The 22,789-nt window shown below is 45.1% G+C and overlaps 1 protein-coding gene across 1 annotated transcript in view; it reads right to left on the bottom strand.

Moving 5' to 3' along the window:
• The window catches only part of XPO7 (exportin 7), a 4,001,819-nt gene that overhangs the window by 2,105,156 nt on the left and 1,873,874 nt on the right, over positions 1-22,789 (bottom strand). The window contains exon 14 of the mRNA XM_044082110.1: positions 16,409-16,482. Coding sequence (XP_043938045.1) covers positions 16,409-16,482 — 74 coding nt within the window. The remainder of the gene's footprint in view (positions 1-16,408; positions 16,483-22,789) is intronic.

Below are 22,789 nucleotides of genomic sequence, written 5' to 3'. Positions count from 1 at the left end.
AGATATTGTTTTTCTTTATTTGTGTGAACCTGTACTGCAATGTTACTTTAAATATTTCCTTTGCTTATGAACTCTGATGTCACTGTGTATATATACTTAGTATTGTCTTGTTCTTTTTTATTTACTATTAAATATATTTAAACCTTTCATTGTGGATGATCTTTGTAGAGGTATTTACATTGTGACAGTACTTGCATATTTATTTGGTGACACTGTGTGGGCCACTCTTAATAGCCTTGCTCTTGGTCAAACTTCCACTTGTGTTAATATCAGCTTCACTCAGTATATTGGGCACCTATGGAAGAGCCTTAAGGTAGCTGGCAAAAGTGCTTGGTGGCAATCATAACTAACTTGTAGTCTGGGCAAAAGGGGGCATAGCAAGTAAACCTGAGCCTGCCTTTCCCAGGTGTTTGTGTATAAATCAAATCTCAAAGTGTGTGTGTGTTAGCTACTATGGCAGGGACATGAAGCACTGGTTGGACAGAGTGCTGAAAGCCATGGCTTGGACAGTTAACCAAGATCTCAACTCTACAGTTGTGCCAGTGGGGAGTCTTACTGGGGATATGGTGAAAGAGGGCGAAACCAGCCATAACTAACTGTGGTCTGTGTGCTCTTGAGAGAAATTGCACTTGATGCAAAGAACTGCATCTGGAAATAATGTGTGTGCACCGGTCATCCTTTCAGTGAATGTCCCATACTGTTGCTACTGGTCCAGTGGTGGGTCGTCACAAGCAGAAGCAGATTTAGATATGATAATTCCTTCTGGATCTGCTTCAGGATTGGAAAACCAAAAGCTATTAGTCAGAGGTACTCTGTATAACCTGTCAGGCTTTCTAGGGACAAGCAGGTTGACTATTAGGCAAACCAGAAGCAGTGATAAGCATTCTCAAAAGAAGACAAACAGGAACAACTGCTGAAAATTTAAGCATATCCTACTGCAACAAATCATATTTTTTTTTGTGCAATAGGAATTTCATTCTGCTCCCAATTAAAAAAAAAAATCTTTAAAGTCTCAGAAAAAGATGCACCTTCAAAAGGGAAATCTGAAGCTATACCTTCCTCAGAATCAGACTGTTTAGACTGAGAAGAAATTCCTGAAGTACAACAATCACCATATAAACTATTTTTCTTCTCTCTGAATACATGTCAGAAAGAGGTAATTCTTTTCCTTTTCTTGCCTAAAGAAAATTTAGTCAAAGAAAAAGCAGTCAAGAGCTTGTTAGCAAATCTGCCCTCATCATGGAAATAGTATCAATAGACAGCAATATTTTTTTCTATTTGTTTCTCTATGTTCACCTTTCCTGGGAAATTGCGTGGAAAAGTACAGACCCATAAAGGGTATACTAATCCCAGGTTAAGTTTCCTTCTCAGCTGAGTGAAGAACCTTCACCATATCCCACCCTTCCCACAGACTGACAAGAGCGGTTCTCCCTTGCCCAACAAGGGCATCCCAACAGTGGCAGAGGACATGGCTATCCATTATCCTCTGATCCATGGTGGCTGTAGGTCAAATGTTAAAACACATAAAAGAGCATCAGAAGTCAACAAATATAGAAGGGGACAACAATAAATTTAAAACCCGCCTGAGATAATTCAGACATGCAGCCCAAACAGTTTATTATGAAAATGTAACGGATGCCAACCACGAACAGTACAATAGGGAAATGTCTTGCCAGTTTACAACTATGAAGCCAAACGGCAGATGTATTTGTTTTTAATACACAACTGAAACTCTCATAAAAAAGGTAAACAGTTAGCTACACACCATAACTTTCAATCTGTGTTGTCCATTTTCATTCTTCCTCAACCGGTAGATTCAGATCCAAACCTCGGATCTGACTTGGCCGCTTTTATAGCTTAGGATCCAATTCTCTACCTCCTCCTTTACCCATAGTGCCTCTTGTCCCCTAAATTACCACAGATTGAGTTTGCTGCAGCTGAATATGCATAATACATATATGTATATAAAGAAATTTATCGAATCATGCTGAGCTGACTAACAAGCCAATACTCAACTCTAAAAAAACACAATTAACGTTATTTCATCCCACAAAGGCCATAGACCCTATTCCCCCTTTAAAATGATCTCCTCTAACACCACTCTCATCTTGCCTGTTTCACAGACCAAACTACTAGGAGTTATCATAGATAACAAGAAATTTGATAAGCACATAACACAAATAAAAAGTACACAAACTTGGCACGCTTTACAGATGTAAAAAAGTACAGTTGTGTACACTTACCAGAAATGAAGATGTTCGAGTGTATTCACAGTTGCAGTCATCACATTTGGGTTATCCCTGCCAGGGTAGCCCTCAGCCAGCCCGAATACCAGAGGCTTAGTATTTCTGTCGGTTGCTGTCGCTTCAGGACTGACGTCAGGTTGTCAGTAGTATAAAAATAAGGCAGCCGACACCATTACATCAGTTTTTCTTGCCCTAACCTGTCAGGAGCCCCCAAGTAGGAGCCAGGTTCTGGTGGAAAAAACCCACCAGTAGAAAGTAAATACCAATATGTTCCTTGTAAGGAAAGAGAAGAAAGGGGGATGGAGGGAGGGAAACCAAGATTGCAACAGTGAGTACACTCTAACATCTACCTTTATAAGTGTACAAAACTGTATTATGTTCTTCGTGTTTCACTGATGCAGTCCCCACATTTGGGTTGCTTCCCAAAGCTGAGGAAATGGGTGGAGGCAGTCAAGGCAACTAGGGGCTGGCAAGGATGCCCTGCAAGACTACAGAGGCAAACCCTACCCTGGATATGGAGAAGAGAGGCAGTTGGTAATGTTTGGTATAAGTGTGAACAGATGTTCAGGTGGCAGCCTTCAAGATGTCTCTTGTGGCGACTCCTTTGAGGAAGGCTGCAGAGGTGGAGGCTGCGCTGGTGGAGTAAGTCCTGACCCCCTTGGGGGGAGGCTTTCCATATTGTTTGTAGCAGAAATGGATCCAGTGTGCTATCCATTTGGAAATGGTTTGTTTGGAGATGGCTTTGTCTTCTGACCCTGTAGCAAAGCTAACCAGCAACTGATCAGACTTTCTGAAGGATTTAGTCCTGTCTAGATAGAATCGGAGTTGTCTGTGCACATCTAGAGAGTGCAGGATCTTTTTCCCCTTGTTCTAGGGATTAGGAAAAAAGGCGGGAAAATGAATGGATTGGTTTAAAGCCACACTGGACACCACCTTGGGCAAGAAGGATGGGTAGGTTCTGAGGGATACCCTGTCAGCATGGAAGATGATGAAGGGTTCCCACAGCCATGAGCACTTGCAGCTCGGAGACTCTTCCGGCTGAAGTGATGGCCAGAAGGAAAGCTGTCTTCCAGGACAGAAATATTAGCTCTGCAGAAGAAACTGGTTCGAAAGGGGGCAGGGTGAGCTTTTCCAACACAAAATTAAGGTCCCAAACTGGGGCTGGTGGTCTTCTGGGTGGCCTCAAGTTGCTAGCCCCTCTTAGGAACTGTTTGATCAAAGGGTGTGAGAAAAGGAGCTGCTCAGTGGGGAAATGAGCAGAGATAGCAGAGGCATGATTTTTTATAGAGGAGAAAAGAAGAGGCCACTGTGCAGTAGGTCAGCTAAGTAATCCAGGATGAGAGGGAGGGAGGGCTGTGCCGTATTGGCTCCCTTAGCCTGGATCCAAGGGCAGAACCTTTTTCATTTGTCAGCATAAGACTTTATAGCACTAGGGCGTCTGGCCTCATGTATAACATCTAGAACCTGTTTATTGAGGTTGGCAGATTGATCCGGGGTTAGGGAATAAGCCAAGCTGCCACACTGTGTCTGCAATTGGGGATGCATGAATTCCCCTTCCCTCTGGGTCAGTAGGTTTGGAATCTGAGGAAGATGCCATGGTGGCAGTGGGGACAGGCTGCGCAGCAAGGGGTACCAGTGCTGGCAAGGCCAGTCTGGAGCTATAAGAATTGTCCTTGGTCTTTTCTCCTTTATGTTGAGCAGTACCCTGGGGATGAGAGGTAGTGGAGGAAAGGCATAGACCGATAGACTGACCTAGAGGAAGGACAGGGCATCCAAGTTTCAAGCCATGCAGTGATGCTCCCTGGTGCAGAATTTGCTGAGCTGATGGTTGGTTTGGGAGACAAAGAGGTCGACCTTTAGGGTGCCTCATTTCTGAGTTATTAGGGTGACGATTCTTCTGCTGAGCTGCCACTCATGTGGGTCCAGAAGATTTCTGCTTAATTGGTCTGCCAGAGAGTTGAGAGAATGTGGCAAGAATTGCGCTAACAGGTGCAGTTGCATGGCAGAGGCTGTGTGCCAAAGGGTCATGGCCAGCCTGCATAGAGGGTAGGAGTGAGTCCCTCCCTGCTTGTTGATATACCACATAATGGTGGTGTCTGTTTTGATCAGGACAGCCCCTGGGGAGAGAAGCGGCTTGAAAGCTATCAAGGCATGCTGGACAGCCATTATCTCTTTTTGGTTGATGTGCAGAGGGATTTGCTGCGGGCTCCATTGGGCCTGTATGCACCTGCCGTCCAGGTGTGCACCCCAAGCATAGTCTGATGCATCTGTGATGATGGTCTGCGCGGCGGGGGTGGTGGTGAGAAAGGTAGTCCCTTGTTGTGGGAGGTCGCTGCTGCCCACCAAAGAAAATATTTTATACCTATAATGCCTTCCCTCAGAAGAGTCTCCAAGTCTTAACAGTGTTGGCACCAAAGGCTTTTTAGGTACCACTGAAGTTTCTCATATGCAGTCTGGCATACGGAATGAGTAGTATATGCAAGACGCCATGAACCCCAGAGCTTGCAGGATCTTCCTTGCAGATAACTTGGGTCTGGTGGCTGGTTGAGAGAAGTAGGCTGTCATGAAAATTTGCTTTTTGGTGTAAGGAATGCCATTCTGGGATGCTGTGTCCAGGCTTGCTCCCACGAAGATAATCCTTTGGGTGGGCACCTGTTTGGATTTCTTTTCGCTGATTGTGTACCCTGGGGAGGTTAGTAGGTTCTTTACAAAGGCCAGATGCTTGAGCAGCTTTTCCTGGCTGCCTGCCTGACTAAGGCAGTCGTCTAAGTATGGGTAAATCTGGATATTCCTTTGTCTGCAAAAGGCAATGGACAAAGCCAGAGATTTTGTAAAAAGTCTGGGAGCAGTTGATAAGCCAAAGGGAAGCGCAGAGAAGTGAAAGTGTTGAGATTCCGCCCTGAAACGGAGATATTTCCTGCATGATTCCCTGATAGGAATGTGGAGGTAGGCCTCTTTTAAATCTAGGGAGGCTAGCTAAGCGTCCTTGGACAGCATGGATAGCAGCTGCTGGATGGAGAGCATTTTGAATTTTGCTATCACCGGGAAGGTGTTTAGAATGGTTAGATCGAGGATGGAGTGCCAGGTGCCCTCTTTTCTGGGCACCAGAAAAAGTCTGGAGTAGAAACCTCGGCCTATCTGTTCTGCAGGAACATGGTCTACTGTCCTCACAGAAAGCAAGGAAAGGATTTGCTTTTGAGCCTCTGCCCACTGGTTTGGAGGTAGATCTGGGAACCATTTTGAGGTTGGAAAGGTGTGGAAGGAAAATTTGTATCCCTGAGACAATATGTTGAGAACCCAGTTGTCATTGGTAATGGTGGCCCAGGTGCTTGCATGAAAGGAGAGTTTTTCTCCTAGGGGTAAAGTGAAGGTGAGCAAAGGGAGGGGGTGGTGGAGGTGAGTCATTGTTAGTTCTTAACATAAGGGGGATGGCTTAGAACTCCCTGGTTTTGAAGTGGAGATAGTCCACTACTGAGATCTCCGCATTCCCTGTGGCTGCTGCCTGGGGGGTCTGGTTCCCCAGGGCCTGGGCTGGACTGGCTTAGTGGGAGCAGGAAAGGACCAGCGTTTGGTGGGACAATGCCTGCTGAACCTGGGTGACTGTACCTGTAAGAAATTCTTAACTGTCTGCATAGATTTTGCATTTTCTTCCATCTTTTTTAAGACCTCTTCTGCCTTAGTGGCAAATAAGTTGTCTTTGTGCAAGGGGGCATCCAACAATTTAGATTTGACATGGTCCGGCAGGGGCTGTTCCTTAAGCCATGCATGCCTTCTAATGACAGATCCAGTGACTGCTGCCCATTACGAAGCTTCTAGGGCGTCAAAACCACAGTGCAAGGTGTGTTTAGTTACTTGACTTGCAGAATGCATTAACTCTTGTAATTCTTTAGATTCCGCACAAGCAGAAAAGGAAGACATTTTTGTTTGAGGAGTTCCAGTGTATGTTGCTGAAATTTTAGCATATGGAACTGACAATGTAGTGCCCTGAGAGCAGGAGTAGCGGAGGTGTATACTTCTTTACCCCATCTGTCTAGTGCTTGGGAATCCCTATCTGAGGTGATGGGATTCTTAGTAGAGGTTGCTTTAATCGCTTTAGGCACTTGAGAACTTACCTCAGGGTCAGCAGTAGGATTTTTAAAAAGAAATTTGTGAGAGTCAGGGAGTCTATAGTACCGGTCTGGTTTTCTGGGTGCAAGAGGGAGGGTGTCAGGAGTCGAGCTGGATTCCAGGAAAACATCCTCCACAACATCCAGGACTGGGGGGGATGTCCAAGGGTCTGTGCTGTGGAAGATCTAAAAATTCCCCCGAGTCTCTTTTTAGACTGAGGGTAGCCCTGACTCTCCCATTGAAAATGTTCCCTTAAGGTATGAAGGGTTTCCCCAAAGGAAAAATCCTGTGGGGGAGGGGCTGAAGGGATTGAGTCCTCTGTATCAGAATCCTCATAAGTAGAGAGGGGTTGCATGTCTTCATATTCAGATGCATCAGAGTCATCTGACTCTTGTTCAGACAAAACTACAGGGGACAGATCTCTTTTCCTTTTGGAGGGGGTAGCTTGGCTTCCCCTGATTAGCATGACAAGGTCTTCTGCCATTTTAAGCATTTGAGACCGAGGCAAGGAAGCAGGTGCCTGAGATTGGGTTCTCAGTTTCTTGGGTGTGCTTCGTACCCTGGGCATAAGAAGCTCGGTCGTTTTCGAAAGAACGGTAGTCACGAAAGACTACATCGTTTTTTGTTGAGAATCGGTAGTGCAAAGGACTTCCTTGGAAGCCAGTGCCTGCTCAGCGGCTCTGGACCCATCCAAGGTAGAGACGACTGCAGGATCCTTAGTCAAAGAAGAGTTTGCAGCACACCAGATTCCGAAAGGGTCTCGATAGTGGCCTGCGAATCCACAAAAGCGGGCATTGGGATAACCCAAATGTGATGCCTGCAACAGTGAAACACGAAGAACATCTACCTCACCAGCAACAGTAAAGCCATCATAGCTAGAACCCACCTAATTTCTATATTACTCTATGGTTCTCCCATACTGATTAATCTAAACAAAACTGACTTCTGGCTATAACAAAATTGCAAAGTTTGCCACCAACTCAGGCTACAGGACCCATCAATAGCTAGCCCTCAGACAATTATTGTGGCTGGAATTACCAAACTTACTTACCTATAACCAGCTTAGCTGCCCACCAAATCTTTTTCCACCCCGAAAAAGCACTATAAACCACTATACAAACAATAGTGTTCTAAGATCCACCAATAAAACTCTCAGAAGTAACCAATAGCTGGAATAGCTCTGGTAACTCCCACTACCCCAGTGCTACTGCTAAAATATGGAATACCCTTCCTCTGGGTATCAGGATCTTTTATAGCAAGCCTAAGTTCAAAAAACATCTTCTGTCATACTTACTCAGCTTTTGGTACTGTACCTGCACAGACCCAGGATAACCATCTGCCACACTTACTCTCCACTATCATAACTCAGATCTCCCTGCTATAAATAACTCTCCCTCTGCTAACACAGCACCACTTATATTCTCATCTGTATACAACCCCCCCACATCATCCTTCAAGTTCAAGCTCATCCCAAAAACTAAAAATAATTTCTTCTCCCTACTCTATCAGTCTCCCTCAGTTTAATAATGGTTTACATCCTAACACCAGTTTTCGCCCAACGTCTGCACTGGCACAGTCCCAAAGACTTATGCCTGTACATTTATCTGTTGGCAATACCCACCTTTTTGGCAATGCAAACTTTCTGAAAAATACCTTTATCCTTTAAATATCCTCTAAAATGTATCCATATTGTCATATTCCTTTATCTCAACTGTCCTACAGACATTATGGACTGTCAACAGCTATAGCAATGTTTCTGTATTTTTGTATGTACTTCATTTTTTACGTAATGCTTACAAGTCTGTTTGTATCTTTATGAAGATTTTCTCCTTGGGTCTCCACTGAAAATGAGCTTTTTGCCCAGTTGGACTCTACCGGTAAACAAATGTAAAATAAACAAAATAAAACAGAAAAGATAATATTAGGAGCTGAAAAGGAACAATGGTTCCTAAAATGAGCCAAGTAATTCAGCGAATGCAATGCAAAAGTAGCCTATGAGTACACCAGCATGTCAAATCTGTCCAAAGCCCTAAACTCCTTGTTAGGGAGATGGACAGTGTAGGCTTGTTTGGCTAGCTCTTTTTTCATGTCTGCCACAAAAGCCATGGTATCTTCTAGGCTATCTTTTGTTCCATGAGGTTTATCTGAAGAGGCACTAAGAATTTTGTCAGCCCTTTTTCGGTTGGGCTCCATGGTGTCCTGCTCCATCTAAGCCCTACGAGAGACAAGGTCCATGAGGTCATCCGCATGTGGGATCACCCAAGATGTGGATGGGCCACACCTGAAGGCTTCAAAAAACACAGACTCCTCTGAGGAAGGGCTTTGGGATAATCTAACCACCATTTTGGCATAGGATGTCAAGTATGTCTTCAAAGGAATCATCATCTGGTGGAGATCTTGGGGACCCTTCCTTCTCACTGAAGTCGGTGTCCTCTGTCAAAGACTCCTGAGGGGAATCCAGGAGCCTCCTTTTGCACAGTCTCATGCTGGGGACCTCCATGGCGGGGTGTTCCGAGGAGGTACTACTGGAAGAGATGGGAAGCTCCATGGGTGAAGCTGCTTGGAAGCTCTTTGGGGATGGCTGTCCCTGAGGTAGAGTATGAGCAGGCTCAGGTGCAGAACTTAAGGGGTAGGATCCAAAGGAGGTAGTCGATGCAGATCTAACCTGGGAGAATACTCTCACCACCACTTTGAATGCAGAGGAACCCTCAGAGGCAATCCCTCTAGAGTCGAAGCTTTCTGAGCAGACAATTCCCAACCTTCCAGGATCCCCAGAGTTAGAGCTGAGCTGGCTCGCGCAAGGGAAAACATCTCCGAAAGTGTCAGAGTCAAAGCAAACTCCTTGGACCAGACGCCACCTCTATGGATATGAAATCAGTCATGTTCCAACAGAGTCGAAGCCGAAGAAGACGATGTCATCGGATCTGACACATCAACTCTGGTTGCCCCCGGTTCGGAGGGCTCAGAAAACAGGAGGTCAGATCGGAGAAGGAGTTATCAAAGGGAAAAAAAGGTAGGTTGGCGGCTCATGGATCCAGAGGGGGACAGAGCAGGAAAAAAAAAAAACATTTAAAACTGCTTCTTGAGGAATCTCATCATCCTGTCCACATCTGCTTCAGATGGACTCTGGGAAGATCTTACACAGGAAGAGGTGCAAGGAGGTCTATAAACTTTCTTGGGGGGTCTCCGGGAAAAACAGAGACCTTAGCCTCTGTGATATGGGACCCAGGGAGAGAGCTCGACTCCAAGGAGAAGCCATTAATGACCGTGTCAGATCAGAGAGTTTCAGGTCCAACAGCTTTAAGGTCTTGACAGGCAGTTCAGAAGATCGGGTAGGAGACAGTTTGTGGTGTTCCCTGGGCTCCTTAGATTTCTTTGTGGGGGTTTTACCCCCAGATTCTTTGTAAGATCCAGCTGAGGAAATGGCAGACTGGGGAAGAAGGCCCTTCAAAATAGGTTTATTTTGGCGATCACTTAGAACTTGGATGTTAAAGCTTGTGCAAATATCACATAAGGTGTTTACATGACCCAGGTCTATGCAATAAATGCACTCCCTGTCGGCATCAGAGTTAGGGATTTTATGCCCACAATAAGTGCATTTTTTGAAATCAGTAGTTTTTTCTTTTTATAGCCATGCCTGAAAACTTGAACAAAAACTTTTTTTATTTTTTTGGAAGATAGAAAAGCTACTAACAATGGTAGATGGCTAGGTATATACCAGAGGGTATTAAAGTTATTTGAGAGAACCACAAAAATAACAAGTAGAAAGGTAAGGAGCAAAATAAAGAGAACAACCAAGTTTCGCACTACAGTCTTAAACCACTCAACAACCCCAATAGAGACTTGAGAGGGGAAAATCCCGACTACTTACAAGGGCGGCAAATGAGATCTGAGGTAATCTGGAGGACATGGGCATTATGGGTATAGGCAGGAGCTCGAGAGTCGGATCCTAAGCTATAAAAAGTGGCAGAGTTAGATCTGATGTTTGGATCAGAACCCACACATTAAGGAATGAATGAAAATGACATCAGGTCAGAGTTTACTAAACAGAAAGTATTTGCATAAAAAATGTCTCTTTACATTAAAGGCACAGTTACATGGGAAAATATCAAGTTATTGGAAAATTTCTTCTGGTACATCATATACTTGGTAACAATCAAAACTGAATGAACACATTGCCTAGAAGACTTTGTTTTACTTGGCATAAAAACTCAAAATGGCCAGAAGTGTCAGATCAAGGCACAAGGCAGCTACAACCTTTTCAAAACATCTCTCTGAGATGCAATTTATTAGAAAATAGAAAACTAAACTTAAATAAGTTTAATTTGCTCCTAATTACAAGCAAGAATAGGTGAGAATACACCTTGTTTCATTTGACACACCACAAAAGACATATACATATGTTTGTGTTGGAAGAAACAGAGGAAGTCAGCACAGCTGTGATTAAACAAGTTCCACAATTTTAAAGAACTAATACTCAAGGTAATTTAAAGTATAAAGCATAAGGCTTTGCCCTTAGGGCACAGATGAGACTGACACAAGTCTCTGACAAAGAGTTATGTACTTGCCATAACTTGGTATCTGTGTTATCTTATGTCACTATTCATCACCCTTGGGTCATAGAATCAGACATCAGATCCAAGCCAGCAACTTTAAAGACAGCTTCTAGGCTCGAGCTCCTCCCACTCCCATAATCCCTTGCTGCCCTCTAACCCCACAGACAGAGTTTTCCCTAAAGCTAGAAAGCAACTAAGACAGATCTTGACCACCAAATAAGACATATCCACTTCCTCTAGATCCCACAGGACGGGGAAGGAAGGAGGACAGTGAGGAATAGTGACATAGGATAACACAGATGCTACGTTATGGTAAGTACATGACTATCTGATGTTATCCATGTCACTATTACTCACTGTTGGGTCAGAATCCCCAGCTACCCTAAATCCTGTGCGGCCTCATGGAAGGACATGCTGAAGAACTGTGAAGCCAAAGTAAGCTCTGTTACTAGAGACAATGTCAAGCTTGTAATGACTGACAAAAGTGTGAGGAGTGCGGCGGAGTAGACCAGGTGGCTGCCGCACAAATGTCATCTATGGAATACTGGGCCAGAGAGGCAGCTGACATAGCCATTGACCTAGTGGCATGAGCTCTGATTAGACCTGGTAAGGATAAGCTTTTTGATGAATAGGCAAAGGAAATGCACATCGAAATCCAACGAGAAACAGTAACTTTAGAAATTGCCTAACCCTTTCTGTTAAGAGAGAATGCCACAAACGGCTAGTCAGATCTGCGGAAATCCTTCATTCTATCCAAGTAGAATCCTGTCTATGCTTATCTAGCGTATGCAACAGATATTCCCCTTTATTAGAAAAATTAAGGAAGAAAACTGGCAATTGAATTCACTGATTCAGATTTGCTTCTGTGGCAACCTTAGACATGAAGGGGAAGTTTGAAGAGCCACTCTGTCTTTATGAAACACCATGAAAGGCAGTTTGATAGAAAGAGCCTGCAACTCAAACTCTTCTAGCTGAAGTTATGGTTACCAGAAAAGCAGTCTTCCAAGACAAGAATTTGATCTCACATGTGGCAGCAGGCTCAAAGGGACTCTGTGTAAGAGATTGCAGCAGAAAGTAAAGGTCCCCAAGGGGGTAAGGATCCTTGACAGGAGGCCCGAGCAGAAAAACAGCCTTCAAAAAGGCCTTACATAGGCAAGAAGAAAACGTAGGTTCTTCGCAAACATGAAAATTGGAGATAACTGAGAAAGGAAGACAAGAGCAGCAAGATATCCAGCATGGATGCCCAGATGTCTTTGCCTGGCCCAAATACAGAATCCTTTTCACTTACTCGCACATACCTTTCTGGTGGACACCCTCTGAAAGATGACAATAATGTTCCTTGACAGGAGAAGCAAGCCTGGACCGATTCAAGATTACAGGAAGGGGATAAACCACGCCATCAGGTGAAGTCTCTGAAGGCTGGGAATCGGAAGCTGGGAGGGATGGAAAATCAGATCTGGAAGGGGATACAGTATCCAAGGGGGGTACACCAAATGAGACCATAGGAAGGGAAACCACATCTGTCGAGGCCAGAAGGGGCAAGGATCAATGTGGCCTTGAGGTGACGAGCTTTCTCAAATACTCTGGGAATAAGAGGTATAGGAAGATAGGCATAAAGGAGACCCCAGGGCCAATCATGAACCAGAGCATCCCTACAACACTCCCCGACTGGGGGAATCGAAGTGAAATACCGACTGCATTTGTGGTCAAGAAAGGAAGCGAAAAGACTGCAGCTTGGCTGACCCCAGCGAAGGAAGATCTCTTTCGCCACGGAAGGATTCAGGGACCACTCATGAGGACTCAGAATTGCCCTGCTGAGTGTTCGCCAGTATGCTGGACTCTCTGGGAATGTGCTTTGTAAGGAGAAAGCGCCTCAAGGACATTGTCCATTCCCACATCCTCATGGCCTCATCACAAAACAGGTAAGAACGAGTGTCCTCTTGCTTGTTGGTGTACCACACACAACAGCCATGTTGTCCAGGTTAACTGCAATGGTACCCAGAGGGAGGCAGTCCTGAAAGGCTTGCAACATGTGAAGGACTGCCCTCCTCTCCAGGACGTTGATGTGTAGTTTGGTCTCTGCGGTGGACCACATGCCTTGGGCAGTCTTTCCCTGAAAATGCCCCATCCCAACAGGGAAGAATCTGAGGTCACTGTGGCACTGGGTGGAGGAAGAGATAAAGGTCTGGCTGCTAGGAGGTTAGGAGACTGAATCCACCAAAGGAGATAATGCCTGCACACTGGAGTGAGATGGACAGGGCTGTCATCGGATGACACAGGGAAGACAACTGGACCGTTAGAGTCCACTGTCGATCCCTCACGTAGAACCTGGCTAATAGTACCAGACTGATAGCCGCCACCATGGACCCTACGGCCTGGAAAATAAGTTGGGCCTGGGGATGCGTCAGATCTAGAAGGCATTGGAAATGGGTTCCGATGAGATGTACGCAGCAGAGAGGGAGCGCTGCAATCTCTGACACAGTGTCCAACTGGATCCCGATGAATTCCAAATTTTGGGATGGAAGCAGGATTGATTTGGGGAGAATTCACTTTAATCCCTAACTGATCGAACAGTTGAAGTAGGCACTAGGAGGCAGTGGCTAGACGATGCTTTGTGGAAGCTGTGAGGAGCCAATTGTCCAGGTATGGAAACACCTGGAATCCTTGCAGTCACAAGTGAGCTGTGATCACTGCCATGCACTTGGTTAACACCCGGCAGCTGTGGTGAGACCAAAGGGCAGGGTCCTGAACTAGTAGTGACTAGCCCCTACTCGAAAGAGGAGAGGTCTCCTGGAGCTCGTGTCTATTTTAATATAATTGAAAACATCCTGGAGATCCACAGAGCACATCCAATCGTCCTTGTGCAAAACAGGCATGAAGGACTGAACAGTGACCATCTGGAACTTGGATTTCTTGACAGAGACTGAAGTTGCCATGGTCCAGTAATGGACGGAGGTGCCCCATCTTCTTTGGCAACAAAGAGAAGTAAGAGTAAGTTTCAAATTCTCATTGTCCTGGGGGACCTCTTGGATGGCTCTCTTCTAAAGTAGCTTGAGCACTTCTTTCTGGGCCAGCTCCCTCTGATGGGGTGGTGCATCGTGGAGGTATCCCCTGACTGGAGGTGGAGACTGAGTAAAGGGAATAGAACAGTTCCTGGAAATAATGTTTAGCACCCAGAGATCTTTTGTAATATTTGTCCAGCTGTGACAAATAACCCCCGACTGCCTCCAGGGCATGAAAGTCGTGCAGTGCTTCAGCAGCGCTGCTAAGACTTCTCAGGGAAAGGTTCCCTGGAGCGCTGATTTTGCAGACCCCTCTGCCTCTGTTGCGGCATCTGTCATTGAACCCTTGCTTTCCCTCGAACTCTGAAGGGTGACTCATCCTGAGTGTCTGGAAAGCAGACCGACTTATGAAACCACATTTTCCTGGCTCTTTGGTGCATCTTAGAGAAGGAGTGCTGAGGGGTGGAAAACCTGATTCACACAGCTAAGTCTTGCCTTCCTGCTCACTGCTGGTGAGAGTCTTTTTGACCAAAGGGCCAAAAAGTGTAGATTTATCAAAGGGGGCCTTGGTTGAAGGACTCCACAAACCTGCAAAGGCGCAGCCAGGCATGATGTCAAATAGCGAAGGTGTCTTCTCTTACATGATTCTCTTCCGAGGGTCCTCCTCCAAGGGGGCTCGGGGGAGCATTCAGAAGAGAGGGGAATCCTAAGGGGGTTAAATTCTGCCTGAAGGCTAGATTGAGAGGGCTGACCGGGAAAAGGATGAGAAGAGTCTGCTTGGAGGGGCTGGGATGGTCCTTGGAAGGCTAGGGGAGAAAACTCTCTGGGAGGAAAAAGTCCTGTCTATAACTCAGAAAGCCGAAGAGCTGCACGATGCCCCATCCGCACTCCTAGCAAGCAAGCCAGCCTGAGAAGAGGGACCAGAGCAAGAAAAGAACTTCTTGGTCTCCAGATAGTGTTAGTCCTGAGTTTTCAAGGGCTGAAGCGCCAAGGGGAAGGGGCCAGTCCAAGAAAACAGGCCCTGAGTCCCCACCCAAGGACTCTGGGGTGAGAGGTCAGGCCCGGGACTTCACCTGCCCAGGGGGAGGCCGAGCAGAGGGAGTCAGGGACTCTGACGGGGTTGCAACAGAAAGGTTTCTAGGCACTTCTGTCTTCTCCACTGTGCAATCCAGGGCCTGAAAGTCCAAAACCAACAGAGTTGGATGAGGAGAAGCCAATGAAGGGGTAGGTGGTAAGCCCCTGGCCAAATGGGCAGGGGACGCAAAAAGGCCTTGCTCTGTGAGTGGATTCCTGCAACCTCAGATCCGAGGGCCTGGGAGCAGAAGTCCTGGATCTGTGGGGAGAGTTGCTGGGCCTAGGACCAGAGGACACTGAATCCAACTGTGTTGAGGCTGCAGTCGGATCTGAGGAACTGGGATCAGACAGCCTCGCCTTTTTAGAGGAGGAAGACCCAGAAAGCGCGGAACCCCTCCTTTTCTGTTTGGAGGGTCCAGAGTTGGCAGGAGACTGGGCCAAGGGAACCTGTTGAGCCAATGATTGTTTCGGCGCGCGAGCAAAACCCTGGGGTTGAATGCAGCACAAATGTCACATTCAACCTCCAGGTGGTCGGCACCCAAACATTAAAGACACTCCTCATGCAAATCACGCACTGGCATCTTGACTGCACGAGGAGCACCTTTTGAAACCAAATGCCTTGCCAGACATAATGAAAAAAAACCTATAGCCTGAGGGACACACTATACTTGAGACCAGGAAACAAGCCAAGGTCAGAGCCAGTAAAAACAGCCCATCACACTTCCACTATGGAGAACAACACTACAACAAACTACAGACTACTAATCTAAACCAAAAACAGATGTGTAATTGCCACTGCAAAAAAGGGCACCACAGCTAAAATACTGAGAAACAAAACAGGAGGGGGACAGACTAAAACTACCACTACTGTACTGAAAACACAAGACTAACAAACACGAACAATAACTTTTGAAATAGAAAAATATTTGAAAATAAAGCTACCTATCCACAGTGGAGACTCGAGCCAAAGAATCTGCGTCTGATGCTGAGCGAGACAAACAAGATCTGAGGGGTTATAGGACATGAAGGGACCATGGGAGTGGGAGGAGCTCGAGCCTAGAAGCTGTCTGTAAAGCTGCCAGCTCGGATCTGATGTCAGATCCTACGACACAAGAGTGAGGAATGACGACATGGACAATCCAGCTCATTCACCCGGTTAAACTGAAAATAACTCAAATAAAGCATAACTGCCAGTTGACACTGCTTCCTAGGTTGTTAAAATGGACACTTCATAAACAGTTAAGGGAAAAGCTCCTCAACTTACAGGTTTATTTACATCTGCTGTTATCTTAGTACAACCATGACAAAGGAGCAACTGTTCAGCAGTATTTCTGTATAATACTATCTAGTACATTTCAATAACCACATTTTGTCAAACTGTGTACGATCATTTCTGGTGAAATCATGCAAATACAATACTTACATTTTTCCTATGAAAACACTTAGCACCATGGTCTCATCATTCAAACCCAGAACTTCAGACAGACGTCGATACAGCTGTGACAGAATTTAAAAAAAAAAAAAACAGAATGGATAATATGACTTCATTAGGCAAGACGACTACATAGGAAATGTTTGTTAGTATATTTTAGACAACATCTGAAGGATAAAGTGCAACTACTAGGACATTCTGCTATAAAGATGGCATTCTACCATACAGTTAAACAAAATAATCACCATAACACCACAAAAAATAAAACTCACCACATCAGTTTACTTGCTACAAGAGCCTAGGTGGGAAGTTAACTGCCCTCCTTCAGATAGCCCTGTCTTGGCAAAGGTCTAAAAATTCCTCATTCTCATGCTTGGCAGCATTCTCTTTTTATGCCAATGCATACTCTAAACTCAAATACCAGACTAGGAAAGTGCATGCAGCCTCTGACCTACACAATTTGACCCCCAGCACACAGCATAACTGCAGGAAAGATGCAAAAATTCTATACTCTCTTAACAGAGGAAACTCCATCTGCTAATGTTTAATGGAAAGGCTACTCAAACATAAGGGACATAGTGGAATAAATAGAAGGGTAAAAGGTGCTCACTTTGAAAAAGAAAAGACTTTTGTATGTTAATTGATAACACATTAGCTGCATCTCTTCATGTCCTTCTTTAATGGGCATGGAAGAAGAATAAGCTGAAACAAGGCTGAAAGGCAAAAATTCAGAAAGCTGAGTCATGAAGCATCATGGTATCACAACAAACCAGAGTCTTGGAAATCTGGTCCAAGATGAAATATTAGGTATACAAACATGTACTTATGTATGTGATTACAAATACATGGAAGCAACCATACCACACAGCAGAAGTGGTACTGGACAGCAGCATCTTCCAAGAAGAACTTAATCAGTTACTGGTAAGAAGCAATCCAGTTAGCAATCCACTTTCAGTTTGCCTAGTCATAGTCAGCCCTTCCTTAACCAAACTATTGGACACAACTCATTTAGTTTCCTGATCACTTGTATGCTTCTCAGGAAGAAGCAAAGCCAACAGAACAGGACTATGAAGGTCAACAGGTCGGTTTAAAGAGCATTTTGCAGCCAATTTTGAAAGGAATCTGGGTTTGTCCTTAGGGATGCACTTTCCTTTGGAAAAGAGCAACTAGATTTCACTGTGAACAGCCTCCACAATGAAAGCAGCTAAGCAAACGTAATGGCCACAAAGGGGGGGGGGGGGACTTCCAAGAAAAGTACTTAATTCTCCATACCAGTCACTTGAATGTAGAGAGGATAAAATCTACAAATCATGAAGTTCACTCCTAAGGTGAGATTTCTTCTAAGGTAAACTAAAATGAAGAATTACATTACTGAGCCCAATTTCTAGCCTAAAAAAGAATAGCACTGTACCAAAATGATAGTACCATGCATAATGATTAGGGAAAATTGAGTACCCCAAGTCAACAGAGTTTGCAAAGAGTTAAGCTAACCAGCTAGCTAAAAAGGCACTTCTACCCACATAAGAAACCTCTCCTTGTCATTTTTAAGAATGGCTGCTGGAATCCTGACAGCTTCTATCACTTCAAGCACTTTTACTGGAAGATCAAGAAAAAAGCAGGAAATCTAAAAGAGCATGCCATACTTTGAGATGGGGCTCATCGTCACCCAAATGAGAGGGACTTCTCTGACTTATACTGGGTTAGAATCTTGTACTGAAATGGGACCCCAAAACCTGAAACCACATTATTGGGTACCAGAGGACAACGAGAATGACGTTTGTTGTTTCTTTGAATTTTGCTATCAGGAACAAAAAGAGAAGGAAAGACATTTGGACAGCTTCAAGGGAAGATGCAAGACAACTCCCTTATATTTTCCTCAACCAAGCAGAATGGGGTTAGGATTGCTTTGCCCTTGAGCTGAAAATGGTGACATCTCCATACGATAATGACTAGACAAGCTGCCATTACCCTACAGTTCCAGAATAGGCAACAGCTGTGAGTGACGGAATCTACCAGCCAATTCATTATTGAGAGAGATATGTCTATGGCTGATGACAAAACATCCTTACTTCCATGTGGAGGGATATGAGTGTATGTCATCTTGTCTGTTCAAGCAACTGCATTACAGACGCAATGTCCTGTCTATCTGACTAGCTAAGGAAGATTACAGTCTGAATTAAAGAATCCTTGTCCTGTGTGACTAAATCCATTCTGTGGGGTAACCTGTGATGTCTGTTGCTGGCCAGGTGAAAAAGAAAACCAACGCTGTCTGGGCCAAAAGGGAGTCACCAACAAGATTAAGGGCCTGTTCCATATGATCTTGTGTAGGACCTTTGGCAACAGATGAACAGGGGGGATATGCATACAGGAACATGATGTCCAACTTCCAAGTCTGAAGACTTGTCACTCTGGAAAAGAACTTGGGGAGTTGTCTGTTCTGAGTGGAGGCAAAAAGACCTACTGGAGGAGTACCCCCACCAATGGCAATGTCCAGGAAAACCTCTTTGTGAAGTATCCATTTGTGAGGATTTACCCTGGATCTGCTCAGTGTGTCTGCCACAACATTGTGTTCTGAAGGAATATGCCATCCATCATCAAGTGACTCCAAGTGGTCTATAAGTCCCACGCTATAACAACTAGTCTGCAAAGACAAACTCCTCTCTGTCTTTTATACATAAACATGTACCACATAACACTAGTATTCCCTGTGACAACTGCATGGGCCTGGAGTTCAAAGGTAATGCAGAGGCATAAGAGCCAAGATCAGAGCTTTCATTTCCTAGATGTCAACATGCTCATTTACATCCAGCAGTGACTGGTCCCCTTGTTGTTGCAACAAGCCCCACCAGGCTAGTTCCTGAAGCATTTATAAACAGCTCCTAACTGGGAGAAGGTACCTGAAAGGGGAGACTTGGATTTTGAGATATCTGGTTGATTAACCACAGAAATTCCTTCCTTAAGCAAGACGAGAGGAATGGAAAAGGTCCAGAGGGTGACAATGCTGTAGCCAAACTGTTTCCAGATACCACAAACTTCCTCATATGGAGTCTGTCACAGGGAACTATGGGAATAATTGATGCCATGAACCTTAGGACTTTTTTAGAAAGTGTCTAGCTGTAGTCTCTCACAAAGGAAGAAAGGACTGAAAGATAGATGTCAAAATGAGGACCGTGGCAGGAGGAAGAAAAGCAGTCGGAGTAAAGTACAGTTGTGTACACTTACCATAAATATAGATGTTCGAGTGTATTCACTGTTGCAGTCATTACATTTGGGTTATCTGCCTGCAGGTAGCCCTAAGCCGGCCTGAATATCAAAGTCTTGGGTCCTGCGTTGGATGCTGTCTCTTCTTCCATGATGTCAGGTCGTCAGGGGTATAAAGCATGCAGCCGACACCATTACATCAGTTTTTCTTGCCCCAGATGTCAGGTGCCCCCATGGAGAGCTCAGGTAATTAGCCAGGCTGCAAGGTTCAGGGTTTGGAGCTAGGGGTGCAGAATCTGTCCCTCATGCTGGGACAGCAGGGAAGGGGTCTGAGGCAGGTGCCATGGTTCCAGAAGTGACATACTGCGCAAGAGGGGGGTACCAGTGCTGGCGTGGCCAGTCGGGTGCAATCAGTATTGCCCTTGGTTTGTCCTGTTTGATCTTTAGCAGAATTTTCAAGAGGAGAGACAGAGGGGGAAAGGCATAGACTGAGAGGCTTTTCCAGGTGAAGGACAGAGCATCCACTTTCCAAGCTTGTCTGTGGGGAGTCCTTGTGAAGAATTTGTCCAATTGCTAGTTCTGAAGGGAGGCAAACAGATCTCTGGGCTCCCTCATTTGTTTCTCAAAATGTTGAATATCTTTGGTTCCAGTTTCCACTAGTGAGGGGTCCATGAGATTTCTGCTTAGGTTGTCTGCCAGTGAATTTAGCTTGCCTGGCAGGAATTGAGCTTGTAGGTGCACTTGGTAGCTCAAGGCTGTGTTCCACAGAGCCATGGCTAGTCTGCAGAGGGGATATGAGTAGGTTTCCCCCTGCTTGTTTATGTACCACATAACAGTGGTGTTGTCTGTCTACCAATAATTGTCCTAGAAGAATGTGGTCCTTCAAGGCTGTTAGGGAATTCTGTACAGCTAACATTTCTTTTTGATTTATATGCAGGTGCATTTGATTTGGGTTCCATTTGCCCTGAATGCACTGCCCTGCCAAATGAGCCACCCAAGCAAAGTCTGATGCGTCTGTTGTTAGGGTTTGGGTAGCAGGGGGTAGAGTGAATGGCAGTCCCTTGTTGTGGTAGCAGGCCTCTGCCCACCAAAGGAACTCTGTCTTTACACAAGGAATGATAGGGATCATTGATTCCAGGTCCTGAGAAAGTTGACACCATAGGCTTTTTAGATACCATTGTAATTTTCTCATACCCAGTCTTGCATATGGAATTAGTAAAATGTAAGAGGCCATGAACCCCAGGGCTTGCAGGATTTTCCTTGAAGATAGCTGGGTCTTTGTGGCCAGTAGTTTGAAGTAGGCTGTCAAATTAACTTGTTTCTCTGGCGTGAGGTAAGCCATCTGGCAAGTTGTGTTCAAGCTTGCTCCCAGGAATACAATTTGTTGGCAGGGTACTAGATGAAATTTCTTTTCGTTTATGGTGTACCCCAGTGAGGTTAGCAGTTTCTTTACAAATGCCAAATGATTTAGTAGCATGCCCTGGCTTTCTGTCTGAATTAGACAATCGTCCAGGTATGGGTATATTTGAATATTTCTTTGCCTGCGAAATGCAATGACTGGAGCTAGGCACTTTGTGAATACCCTGGGCGCAGTAGATAAGCCAAAGGGAAGTGCATGTAGCCTGCTCTGAAGCGTAGGTATTTCCTGCAAAATTCCCTTATTGGAATGTGCAGGTAAGCTTCCTTTAAGTCGAAGGTTGTCAACCAGGCATCTTTGCCTAGCATAGGAAGCAGATGATGAAGAGTTAGCATTTTGAATTTTGGTATTACCAAAAAGGCGTTTAGAATAAAGAGGTCCAAGATAGAACGCCAGGAGCAGTCTTTTCTGGGTACCAGGAAAAGTCTTTAGTAAAAACCTTGTCCCCTTTCTTCTGCTGGGACAGGTTGAATAGCTCTGAAACTTAGAAGAGAGAACCTGCTGCTGAGCCTCTGCCCACTGATTTGGGGGTAGGTCAGGCCAACCGTTTGGGGTTGGTAAGGTGTGGAAGTGGAATCTGTATCCTTGGGAAACTATATTTAAAACCCATTTGTCCTGGGTAATGAGTTCCCAGTTTTTTGCATGCAGGTCAAGCTTTCCCCCTAAAGGAGCAGGCAGTTGTGCAGGGCTTGGAAGGTTTAAGGTTAAGTCATTGTGACAGTTTTCCATGGGGGGGGGGGTGTCTTACTACTACCAGCTTTGGAAGTGGAAGCCCCCCACTGCTTAGGCCTGTGAGTACCTTGAGACTGTAGCCTAGGTGGTCTGCGGTTCCTGGGTTTGGACTGAGAAGGCCTGGAAGAGACAGGAAAGGACCAATTCTTAGAAGGCCAATGCCTACTAAATCTGGGAGGCTGTACTTGCAGGAAATCTTTAACAGTTTGCATAGATTTAGCTTTTTCCTCCATCTTTTTAAGTACTACTTCTGCTTTGCTGCCAAACAGGTGGTCTTCGTTCAAAGGAGCATCCAGTAATTTAGCTTTAACATGATCTGGCAAATTTTGATACTTAAGTCAAGCATGCCTTCTAAGAACAGACCCAGTGACAGCAGCCCTGCAAGATGCTTCTAAAGAGTCAAAACCACATTGCAAAGTATGTTTACCAACTTGTTCAGCAGAATGCATTAAATCCTGTAATTCTTTATGTTCAGCAGAGTCAGGAATCAACATCATTTTCTGTTTAAGTAGTCCCATAATATGCTGCTGATACTTAACATATGAAACTGGCAGTTTAACGCCCTAATGGCCAAAGGAGAAGTGCATACCTTCTTACCCCATCTGTCCAAGGCCCTGGAATCTCTATCAGAGGGGGTAGGGTTTTTGGCAGTAGTAGCCTTAATGCCTTTAGGTCCTTGGGAAATGGTCTCAGGGTCCGCAGTAGGATTCCTGAAGAGGAACTTGTAAGAGTCAGGTACTCTGTAATACTTGTCAGGTTTCCTGGGAGCTGGAGGTAAAGTGTCTGGGGCCAGGCTAGATTCCAAGAAGGCATCATCTACAATGTCCAGGACAGGAGGGATAGCTAAAGGCTTGTGTTGAGGTAGGAGTAAGAATTCCCTAAGCCTCTTTTTGGAGTCAGAGTAATCCTGGCTTTCCCAGCAGAAATGCTTCCTAAGAGTGTGCAAGGTTTCACCAAAGGAAAAATCTTCTGGAGGGGAAGCAGAGAGTATGGAGTCCTCTACATCAGAATTCTCATAGGTG

Source organism: Protopterus annectens, chromosome 9.part0 (genome assembly GCF_019279795.1).
Source record: "Protopterus annectens isolate FY-2018-M chromosome 9.part0, PAN1.0, whole genome shotgun sequence".
In the NCBI taxonomy this organism is placed as follows: Eukaryota; Metazoa; Chordata; order Ceratodontiformes; family Protopteridae; genus Protopterus; species Protopterus annectens.
Note: the sequence above shows the minus strand (reverse complement) of the source record. Positions and strands in the feature narration are given on the sequence as shown.